General features: G+C 43.5%; 1 protein-coding gene across 1 annotated transcript; it reads right to left on the bottom strand.

The window, feature by feature from the left end:
- Positions 1-2,532: 2,532 nt before the first annotated feature.
- On the bottom strand, positions 2,533-11,291 carry POLR2M (RNA polymerase II subunit M). Its single transcript, XM_024567427.4, has 4 exons — positions 11,038-11,291; positions 8,768-9,415; positions 6,214-6,418; positions 2,533-4,176 (listed from the first exon to the last, which is right to left on the bottom strand). The coding sequence occupies exons 1-4, from the start codon at positions 11,148-11,150 to the stop codon at positions 4,030-4,032; spliced, it is 1,113 nt and encodes a 370-aa protein (XP_024423195.2). The 5' UTR covers positions 11,151-11,291; the 3' UTR covers positions 2,533-4,029.
- Between the last annotated feature and the right edge of the window lie 677 nt (positions 11,292-11,968).

Raw genomic sequence — 11,968 nt, 5'->3', positions numbered from 1 at the left:
ACATTCTTTACTTGCTAACACTCCTCAGTCAAAACTAGACAATACCTACTTATGCTAAAACAGTGTTCTGAGCTTTCTATTTAACTTGTATACACTAAAAAGTCATCTAGTTGAAAGAGTAAGTGTACTTTAGTTCCTAAGTGGCAAGGTTCCACATCTCCTAAGTTTCAAAATACAGAATCTTAGGGGAAAAAAGTTAATTAATGACAGAATGCCAAATTTTTTTTTTTTTTGAAAAATCAATGGAGATTTGCACTGTCAATCCTAGTTTTTTTTGTAGAATATGGCAAGCTGATTCTAAAATTTGTAGGAAAATGCAACAGGAATCAGAGAGAACCCAGGAAGTGACACTGGAATGCCGTGTGTGGCGGAAGCGCCCTACTCAGCGCAGGACAAGCAGCGATGCAGAAGGACCCTTCCTCACAGTCACACAGTTTCCAATGGAATCAAAAATGTACTGGGAAAGGCAAAACTATAGAACACTTTTTAACTAAAAAGATTTTAAAAAGAGAACATTTTCATAACTTCAGGAGAGACAGATTCCTTAAAACAAGACACAAAAAGATACTAAACCTAAAAGATTGATAGATATACTGTTAAAATTTGGAATTTCTGTCCATCAAAAACACCACAAAGAGAAAGAGAATTCAAGATAAGAATGTGTACAAAAAATATAACCAAATGATCCGTATCAAGAATACATCCTAAAAATTAATGAGAAAAAGACAGCTGACGCACAAAAGAAAAATGGAGGAAAGACTTGAATGGGCCCTTCCAAAAGAAATCCAGTGGCCAATACACATGCAGAGCTGCTCAATGGCATTGCTAACTAGGGAAATGCAAAATAAAACCAAAATTGCTACTACAAAAACATCCTATTGGCTAACATGAAAGTCTGGCCAACATCAGCTTGTGAACTGGAGCTCTCACACATGGTGGATGTGGGGTGGTGGGAACAGTAAACGTTAGATGTGCACACCTCGTATTCCAACTCCCGGGTAAATTCCCTACAGAAAATGCACGTGCACAGATACGCCCGTTGCCTGTAACAGCCCCAAACTGAAAACATCATAGAAGGGACCATCACAGAACAAAACAGTACTAACGGAATGGCACATAAGACAGCGGTGAAAATGACTAGACCACACCTACACACGGCGTGGATTTTGTGAGCAATGTTGAGTGAAGGACACCAGATACAACACAGACTCTGAGTCCATTTTTATGTCAAAAGTGAGCAAAATTAACCATGTTCTTGCATACATAACTGGTAAAACAAATCTTTAAAGAGAAAGTATGACCAAAAAGGCAGGATAGTAGTTACTGCTGGGGGACAAATGGAGGGCCCGAGGGGACACTCAGGGAGCTTCTGGAGTAGTGGCAGTGGCCTTTCTGCATCTGGTTCGTGATCACATAACTCTGTCTTATCCATTCAATCGCACACCTGTTTTATGTACTTTTCTGTCGGTTGTATTTCATAAAATTTAAAAGAATGAGGGGAGACCTCTACTACCAAATATTAATACTAATTAAAGCCATAATTGTTAGGAAGTGTGGGGAAAACTGAAGGCCCCCAAACAGGTCCAAGACCCCAAAGACACAAAACAACATCTTATGACAGCCTGACAAATCGGTGGGAAAGCGGTGGTTTGTAATGCCAAACCAATTTTTCAACTATTAGCAAAAACTGAAATTAAACCTCACCTCATGCAATATCCCCAAACAAATCTGAGATCAGATCAAAAATTTCCTTTTGAATTTAAGGTAAGTATAAAAGTGCAATTTTAAAAAAGCACTAGAAGATAAGGATAAATACGTATCCATCTTTGGGGTGGGAAAGGCATGCTCAAGCGCACTTCAACGGTACCATCCTGAAGGAAACTCCCACGTCAAAACAGCATGAACTAAATTAAAAGAAAGTAACACACTAAAACAATAACATAACAACAAAGGATGGGCGTAATAATTCATAACTTATAAACCAACACAAATCACAAGCTCTCCAAGAATATAGGAAAGATATGAATACCCAATGCCTAAAAGAATGTACCTAAGTGGTCAATAAACATGAAAAAACACTCAACTTTCTTAAGTAATCAAAGAAACACAAATTTCAAAGGATCCTTTTCTGCAACTATTTCAATTTGCAAACATTTTAAACAGGAATTTTCAATCCTGGGGGTTTGAGAGAGCCAGTGGGAACGTAGAAGGACACAATCTTTGTGATGAGCGATACATACCAAGATGCTCAAAAACTTACCTTTCATCCAGCAATTTCACTTCTTGAAAAGGATGTTCCAGAAGTCAGTCATTTTTGTACAGATGTGATTATCTTTTAAGATGTTGATTGCATCATTTACAGTTACATTATAATTAATAATCAAATTGTTAAACAATAAGTTGATTTTAAGTTATGGTACACCAATAAAATGGGATATTCTGCAGCTATCTAAAATGCAAAATATTTCATATGAGAAAATGCTTACAACATATAGAACTATGAGTTTATGTATAATATGATTGCACTATTGAAAATATAAATGTACGTACGCACAGAGGAAAATATGTAAAAGGACATATACCCAAATGTTCACAGAAGCTCTCTCTGGGTAGAATTATAGGGACTGTATGTATATGATGTGAACCCCTTCACGTTTTCCAACTTCCTAGAAATAACATGTATTATTTCATTCTGTAACAAAAGAATATCAAATAATTTCATGTTGTGAAATCACTTTCTAATAGCTTTAATAACTAAAAATAATGGAATTGTTAGCTCAGTATAGTTTTATGTTTGCTTTGCTGGAGGCAAGGGGGATGGAAAGCAGGCGCTGACCCCACAAGTGCACAATATAGAATGGAGCCCTTCCTCTCACAGGTCTGTCTGCCCTGAATATATTTCCATCAAATTACAGCATGAAAAGTCTCTTTTTAAAGCAAGCACCAGTAAAACATCACCATTAACATTTTTAAGTTCTTCTAATTAATATTTTATTCTTGCTTTTAACACTGTTTAAAGGCCACAACATATTAAAGAAATCTTTGATACTGTGTTCATTTCTCTGGAGACAATCATAATCCTTTCAGGTCACATAAACATGTATTTATAGATTGAGGTCTCTGCAGCCTACGTATGAAGGCTTTTTCTTGGGGGGGGGGGAGGGAACAATTTATTGACAATAATTCAATTGTAGCTTAAAGAAAAATACTGTTTTTTTTACCTGTTAAGAGAATTACTCAAGTCAGGTCAAGCATGAGAACAGCTACTCCCTTCACCTTCGTCAGTCATCTCAGGCCTCTCTGTATTTCATGTTATTCTGGGAAAATCTGGTCACTTAGAAGGACCATCCACCCTCCAGCATCAACTATCAGTATATAATTATACACCATTTTCTGCTGAGCAGGTTGGCAGCCCTAACCCCCACTCTGTTCAACGGTCAACTGTACTCTTTATTTGTAATCAGAAGACAACATCCTTCCAAGGGAAGACAGAAGGAAACAAACATTTAAGCATTTTTCTGAGTGTCTTCCTAGGCATTTCACATCCGATGACTCAGTAACCCCATGCAAACATGCCCAAAATCCTTCACACTGCTCCCTGTATTACTCAAAAAGAGGGAACCGTATCTTCCTAATTCATTTAGGTGATGACTGGGACAACGAAATAGTTCCCTGAAAGGTAAGATATTGATAGAGGTAAGGAGGGAAAAAAAAGTTACCTGCTTTCATCTGGCTTACAGAAAAAAAATGTGCTCTACCACATACTAAAACACCAGACCACACAACATACTGCAAAACTTTCATATAATGTGGTTAAACACAATATTCAAATATTAAACTTTTTCAGCACATGAAAATTATCTTCTGAAAGACAAACTGGGCTATTTTTGTAGCTACCTTTGTGTAACTTTATAAAATCACTTCCCTCAACAACGTCTGACACTGATCTTGATGCTTGTTGGAAAGTCTGATGTGAGATGACGGCATCTCAGCAGGCAGAGAGTTAGGAGAATGTCCCAGCGTCCATCTTCAGAATTCGTCATCAGAGGACTGATTGTCATCTGCATCCCTTACTTCTCGGTACCTCCTCGAAGTCTCCCCTTCTGGATTATAGCTCTGCATTGTAATATTCAGTCTTTCAGCTAATTTTTGTGCTGCGAGCTTGGCTTGCATCTCCTTTAAAATAAAACATAAAGCACAAAGTTACACACATCTTCTCCCTACAATTTTTCAATGTGAGTCATTTACACAGAATCAGGAAGGAGGAGGAATGCCACTGCACTCTGCCCTACAGCAATGAAGGAGCCTGACAGCTGCGCCTGCCGCCGAGACAACAGGGCTGTGCTGTGAGAGCTGCCAGCCTGCTGCAGCTGTAGTGACAGACGCCCACCAATGGACAGGGCACGGAAATGTCCCACCTCCACACGACAAACTGAGTAAGCAGCTTAGCACTGCAACAGTCACAAACACGGACACATGTTCACGTATGTGGGCACACACATGCACAAACTCAAAGAACAATCTGAGCTAGCGAATGTCAAAATTACTCGTGCTGCGCTGACTCTCCAACTGGCTATCATCTTCCCTACATCAGATCACAGCTTCTAGGCTTATGAGTTACATTTCAATGCCACAGTGGAGATCCAGAAATTAATACTAAAAAGCTGACTATTCTTCTCCAAATAAAGTCCCTTGGAAATTACTATGCAGCCGAAAGTCCAAGTAAATTCATGGAAAATGTGCTTGTATACACCCAAGGACATTACTACCAACTGATGGCAGGTGGCAATGCTCATGTCGAGCTCAGCTCTTCTTGTGTCCCGTGCTTTCTCCCATACCATTTGAACTTCGTCAGGTCCATCCCCTCGGGCCGTGAATATTATGAAAAGGTAAAACTAAAGTGGGAGCTACTACTACTACTATGCCAAGGAAATCAACTTCAAACTGAAGTGTATTTGTTATTCACCTAAAAATGTCTTAGGAGAGGCAATTAAGACCGTATAGACCATTTTAAGAACAATTCATCAATGCTATAGTTTTAAGTAGGCAGTAATTTTAATGCACTGACTGGAAGAAAAATGGCTTTAAAAAGAAGTGCCTTGAAAATGTTAATTCATGCCAACTGAGCATGTCTGAAAAGCCAAAGCAGAAGAACAGCCTGGTTTTGCAGTAACTGGTGTATTATACCTGATTAAGATCTAACTAAGCATCCCTGGCTGGTGTGGCTCAGTGGATTGAGTGCCAGCCTGCAAACCAAAGGATCGCTGGTTCAATTCCCAGTCAGGGCACATGCCTGGGTTGTGGGCTAGGTCCCCAGTAGGGGTCATGCGAGAGGCAACCACACACTGATGTTTCTCTCCCTCTCTTTCTCCCTCCCTTCCCCTCTCTCTAAAAATAAATAAATAAAATCTTTAAAAGAAAAAAGTTAAAAATAAAAAAAGACCTAACTAAGCAATATTAGGAAGTTAGGTTGCTGTTTTCCTGGAGGCTCAAGTTGTCACTAAGTATATGGAACACTTTCTTTTCTCCTTATGGTTCTCACACTTATTTCTCCCATTCCATTGTTCTGTACCCAAGCTGTCAATATGCACATTTAAAGTTCCATGTAGAACATACAGATCTTTGAAGACAGTCCTATGCAAACTGGATGAAGGCACTACACATCTGAGATTCTTCCATCCTCACAAGGTCTGCAGATTAGGCTTTTAAGCTTAGTGCCCAATTGTCTGCTGGCAACACAACACTGTCCCCCTCACCCCGTCTATGCTCTCCCATGTTGTCACAGGAGATGGAAGGCAGAAACCACATTTTCCTGATTCTCTCGGCAGGGTTCCCGGTTAGATCCCACCACCGAGAAGCTCTCACATGGGTTTCATGAAGTGGAAGACCCAAGAAGCGATACTACTGCTATTCTAACGGCGCGGGCTTTCAGAGACGCGAAACCGTGCGCAGTGTCCTTGCACTGCCGGGCAAGTGTCAGTCAGACACGGCAGGCAGCAGCGATCACCTCCAGCTGCTTGCTGCAGTGGGTGCAACTTCAAGACTCGGAAAACTAGAGGCACACATCTGAGAGCTCATGGCCTGCACCGACCATTTCTCCAGCACCCAACCCCTCTGTTAAATGCCACCGCCCTTGAACTACCTGAAGTGAACTCTGACTTATGTAAGCAGCATCCAACATACAGACAGGAAGCAATGGAAACTCCTAAATACCTCATAAGTCTTTTTCTGCCGTTGCTGAAGCGCCAGGGACTCCTCTATGGAGAGCAGCTGCGCAGGCATATGGTGAAGGGGCAGAAGCCGAGCTGCTGTGATGTCATCAAGGTGCTGCTTGTCCCTGCGCCGCCTTTCCTCTGAGGAAACAGGAGACCCGAGTCTTTGCTGGTGACGAGATGAGTCACTCTGCTTTGAAGGTAACCTGGAGGAGGGGAAACGCACGCCATCTTTCTACAGACGCACATTTACAACACTCGTGCTCACACACGTGGCTTTCAACCTAGCTCTCTGCCCTTTCCACCCCTCTTCAAACCTCACGCTTCAACTGGAGCTGCCTTTCATTTTTCTCATTCAAAAACCATTTGCGAGAGGGTTCACTCTCCAGTAGAGGAAACAAAATTGCCAGCCGTTTCAGTGCAGCCTAGTGTGGGCAAGAGTAGGGTTACAGTTGTGAGAATGCAAAACAGTTTAGTCTTTGTTATTGTATTATTTTCCATACAAACTGTAAACCTGCTTTTAGCCCCCCCGCCCTGTACAATACCGCAGGTACCATGATTCACATCTATGCATTGTACTTGGGAACACACAAAAAGAAACCGCCAGTTCTAATGGGAGACAGGGAGGTTGTCAGAAAAACATCAAAACAGTGAAATCTCAGGAGTCCTGGAAAAAATGCTCCCTGTGTAAAGGAGGAGAGAAGGCACCCCGGCTGTGAGAGGCACACGGCAGCCAGATAAGCCTGGCTGGTAGGCTGGGTCCAGACCACAGTGAAGAGCTCTATTCTACATAGCAGGTTCCGAGCTGCATTTCACAAATTTTGCTCTGGCAGCACTGGAGAAGATGGACTGGTAAAGAATTAAGACTTGAGGCTAAACAGACCATAGTTATAGCCCAAGAGAGGGATGAAAGCCCTCCCTTAAGAGAGAGAATGAAGCTAAGCGTGATCAGTGATGAAGGCCAAGGAAATATATTGTGTAGGTCTTCATGGCTAGAAGATAGAGATGAGGAAACAGGAAGGCACCTTGGGGAAAAAAACAAGGGAGTGACACTAATAACTTAGGGAATATGGGAGGAAGGCAGTGTGGAAAGAAACAAGTTCCACTTTGTACACGATAAACCTGAGGTGCCATGGACATCCACACAATCACATTTCATAGGTAACTAGCGGTGTAAATCTCAAATTCTATTAAGACCTTAGCTACAGGTAGATGAGGGACAGCTTCCAGCATCCAAATGATAATGGAGCCAGAACAGGTAGGAGGCCAAGGGAAGAGCAGTACAAGAGCCAAAGGACACTACCTTATGCCCCTTTCCGACCTCCAAACTGCTGTTCAGGCTGCCCTGAGTCTCCATCCACCTGCGGCCTACTGACTGTCAAGGCCCAGCCTTTCCTCCTCTGCTCCAACTGCACAGGAGTCCTGCCTTTTCAATGTCCTTAACCCTCACTGCCGTTCCCTCCGCTCCGCCCCCTCCCGGCTAAATGACCATAATACAAAACTGGGATCAGGGTTGTATGCTCTATTATGCTTACTGACTAAATAATGCTTATGCACTTCTGTGTTCCTAGTCAAGAGGAAAGATACCGCTTCACACACAAAATGAAATTTAACCAAAGCTTTGTTTTATTCCTAAATACAAATTAATGTAATATAATCCTGGTTTTCTACATGAAATAAAATGTTTTCAGGTTAAATCGGGGTAGGACTAAACTTTAAAGTCTCTTTATAATAATAAAAACGGTTTTAGGTGTTTTTAACTAGGGTTCTTCAGTTTTTCAAAGAAAGTCAGCAGTGGTTCCACTCCGTATCTGATAACGCTACATCCTTGTAAATCTAGGCCATACCAGTTGCTGCTGCCTGGCTTGAATGTTACATTTGCATACTAACATTCCTTTCTCCTCAAAGAGCTTTTCTTTCTCTGCAGATCTCAGAAACTGTAAAAAGGAACTTAGAGGCAGAGTTAGTTTGCCCCTCCTGCCTCAAACTGTTTTCAGTTTTTTTTAACCCCCTCTCAGATTCCTTCCCTCTGAAGGTGTTATAAAGTTTAATGTTCGTCCAAGAGTGTAAGTCTTGGGTCCTCATCTAGGTCCTCAACTCTTTGATGAGCATCTTTACTTCCGAGTCATCACAGCCCCTGCTGCTCACACCCCGGGGGCACAAGAATATTTTTTGCTGAGAAAGTCTATCAGCTCCTGCAATTGCTTTTTCCTTAGCTGACAGCCTAATCAAAGGAGGAGCTGCATACCAGAAAATGGTTCTGAAAAAGTCAAAATAAATTCTCTGTTTGTTATGAAATATTGGCTAAGTCTCCTGAAATTTAATATTTCGTCTGCTATTTAAAATCTTTTCAATGATTTGGCTAAAATATTGAAGGACTGTTCAACGGGAATCCTCCACTGGAGCCAGGCTGGTCTCACTGTTTCCACGGTAAGCTCGTTCCTAACTGCAAGTCAGTCTCACACAAAGTCCACTGAACTTAAAGCATTCTCCCAATTTTTTGAGTTTAACAAATATTATGTTCCCATGACAGGTCTGTTTCGAATGGTACTTACATATTGGGTTTAAATGTATGTGCTGGGGGCACTGGGTTTTTGGCTCGCTTGTCCAGCACTTCCATGTAATGAGGCTTCTTCTCCGTCCCAGTACAAAGGCCTGTCAAGTTCTCAGTCCTCATGGTTTCTTCTGAGTGGTGTTCACCTGGGTCTGCAATGGTGATCTTTTGTAACCTATCAATAAACAGGTCATCAGAGCTGCTGGAATTGTCTTCTGCTTGACCTGACACACGATGCTGAGGGAGACGCTCACTAGGTTCGGGTGCGGAAGGCGCACCGGCTCTGCTGCTGCTGGGTCCCGGGCACTTGTTCACCGTGTCTCCAACCTTGGGAGCCTCTTCATCGCCTTTGCGAGTAGAATGTGCGAGTCCCTGTTGTTGTGAGGTTGTTTCAGATGACGCGATGTTATCTACAGAAGAACAGCCAGGACCCAGCGAGGAAGAATCAAGTATCTGGTCAGACTTCTGGGCCTTATCTATGTCCACATCAACTGCAACTGCTTTCGGCCTTGGCCTACAGTCTAAACTAACAGGATGAAACAGGTCACGTCCTCCTCTACCTTCTTCACGCGCTGCAATGGCTGCTTTCAGTTTGGCAACAGAGTCTAAGATCTTCTTACCGTTGTCGGGCAATCTGCAAATGAATTTTCTGTCAAATGGAAAAGAGCATGTGCACATTAGAGCCGTGTTTCTAAACTTGAGATATCAAGACAAAGAATTACCTTCAAAGGGAGAAATATCAATCTTTAAGTTAAAAAAAAATCTGACTTTCAGAAGCAGAAATGTGATTATCCAAATGCCGCCCCCAAAACAAGGGGATCCAGGGAGAATAGGGAATATGCCTCATTTCTCTCATTTAGTTAAGATTTCAGCAAAAGTGTTTAAAGTGTATACTTACATAAGACATTCTAAAACTCAACTGTTTTTAAAAGTATGATCTCCAGAGCTTCCTGAGGAAGGGAGGTGGATGGGTCTGCAAGGTCAAAGCATTTCCATAATAATACTAAGGCACTATTTGCCATTTTCACTCTCATTTTCTCACATGAGTACAGTGGAGTTTTCCAGAAGCCACAAGATGTGTGACTCCCATTGCTCTGCTGGGTAATATAATGTGTGAGCTTGTGTGTTCTTGTATTTTTCAGATTTCTCACTTGTAATTCCTACTACATGGACAAATAGCAATAGATAGAACACATAAAACAAGAGTTCTCTGGAATACTCTATAAGCCCTAAAGAGTAGAAAGGGGTTCTGAAACCAAAAAGTTAATTTGCTGCTGTAGATTAAAAACCCATTCTCACAAAGTCAAAATACTTTAAGAAGCCCCCAAGTGATCATTAGCCCTTTTTGCTGAGTGACAAAGTTCCTTTTCTGATTCCTCTTGTGTTAGCCATACAATAGATGTGGAGGTAAGGTTACAACTCAGGTCCTATATTCTTTCTCTGACACGACATTCATTCCCACAATTTCCACTATTAACAGCCCTTCCAGTTGAGATTCCTGTATTTTCCTAGCCTTCTCATCTCTCTCTCTCTCGAGCCTCCTGTCCACTTCTCCAGCTTTTAACTAGATATGATTAACTCTCCCGTCAACTAAGCATGCCCCAACTAAAATCAACCTCGGGTCTATTCCCCTCCCCGCAAACCTCAGCCATGTCTATCAACTACCTATCCAAAGTAGTCCAAGCCTGACACAGTCTCCCCAACCCCACAACTACTTTTCTAACTCACTTTCTTACAACCTCTTTGCCGGGAAACTCTCTGAAAATATCCTGTCTTCTGCTTCTTACTCCTTTCAAAGCACCCTGCACCAAGCTAATTTTAGCTTCCTTTACAAATCACGGTCATATGACATCACGCCCCCGCTGGAGTCCATGAAGTCTGCAAACTGAGTTGAGTCAAACTTTCTGTGCCTAATAAACCACTCCATAGCCCACTCTTTCCATTTCCGACGGCTCCTGTAAAAACAGGATCTACAGATGAACCTGCCAAGCTGTTCGGGGCAGGATTTAGGGCGCCGGCGAGGGGCTGGCGAAGAGCTGACTCGAGAAGCCGCGGCTCCGCACACGAGCCAGCCCTACGGGCGCAGCGCCGGGCCAGGACGCGGCCGGGCCCGCGAGTGTAGGCCGTCCGCTCGCCCGCGGGGCTCGGATGCGGTGACCCGGGCAAGGTCACCTTCCAGGGAAGGGAATGCGGCGGGGGGAAGGGAGGGGCGCGTCCCGGGGAGCCCGAACTGGAGGAGCCCGGAGGTGATTCGGAGGGACCCACGCTTACCCGTTGCGCAAAAGTCTCTCCTGGCGCTTCAACATCTCCTGCAGCTCCGCCAAACTCCGCTGCCCCAAGTCCTCGGGAGCTGGGGGCTCGAAGCCGCGGGGCGGCAAGGACATTCTGCGGGGGCTGCGCCTGGGGAGGCGGCGGGCACTCGGCTTCCTGGGCAGCGCCGGCGGCTGGCGCCAGATCCGCGGCCGGCGGGGACTCCGGGGCTCGAGAGGGAGTCGCCATTTTCCCGGAAGAACGGGTCTTTCGGGAGCCGAATCGAACTTTATTGAAACGCCGGAACCAAAACACAGACAAGGAGAAGGGGCGCCTGGAGGAGCGGGCAGGGGCGGAAGTTACGGAGGTTGGCATTGCGCCCTGGCTGGGCGCTCGCTCGCCGGGTTTGGCACTTCATCTGTCGATTCAAAAAGTTTTTGCCTTGTGCCACTGTGACCCCGACAATAGCCACAGACCCTGCCACTGTGGAGTTTGCAAGTGATGGAGGGGTCGGGCAGACAATAATAAAACAGTATAATAAAAAGATTGGTGTGGGCACCAGAGAAGTGAAATGTTAAGTCAGAACCTGAGTGATCAGTTAGCCATTGGTGAGGTTGGGAGGCCCTGGTCTACGGTGTGGCGCCCCCTAACTCAAGTGGAGTCTTGAAATGTTAACAGTTGGAAGGATCCTTAGGGACCAGCTTTTCTTAATGGGACTCTTTGGCATGTGGAGCCAGACTTTTATTCATTTTGCGGCATTGCCTCTAGCATTAGAAGACATTAGGTGTCTGGCTTGAGAAACTGTCTTTAACGATTTCAAATTTTGCTTATAGGAAAACAGAAGCACAAAAAAACAAAGTAAATATTTACAGTGCACAAAACTAGTGACAGCAACAGCTTTCAAACTCAAATGCCCAGCTGCTCTTTCTACAACACTAATTGGAACATCTCC

This window comes from Desmodus rotundus, chromosome 7 (genome assembly GCF_022682495.2).
Source record: "Desmodus rotundus isolate HL8 chromosome 7, HLdesRot8A.1, whole genome shotgun sequence".
Taxonomy (NCBI): Eukaryota; Metazoa; Chordata; class Mammalia; order Chiroptera; family Phyllostomidae; genus Desmodus; species Desmodus rotundus.
This window is presented reverse-complemented; position numbering and strand designations above follow the sequence as displayed.

Bases quoted from the DNA above. Each gene is read 5' to 3' on its own strand.
- POLR2M (XM_024567427.4), bottom strand. From the start codon at position 11,150: ATGTCCTTGCCGCCCCGCGGCTTCGAGCCCCCAGCTCCCGAGGACTTG. The intron at 9,416-11,037 runs GTAAGCGTGGGT...TCCATTTGACAG, and splicing joins GAGAGACTTTTGCGCAACGG to AAAATTCATTTGCAGATTGC. The intron at 6,419-8,767 runs GTAAGTACCATT...CCCCTCCTCCAG, and splicing joins CATACATTTAAACCCAATAT to GTTACCTTCAAAGCAGAGTG.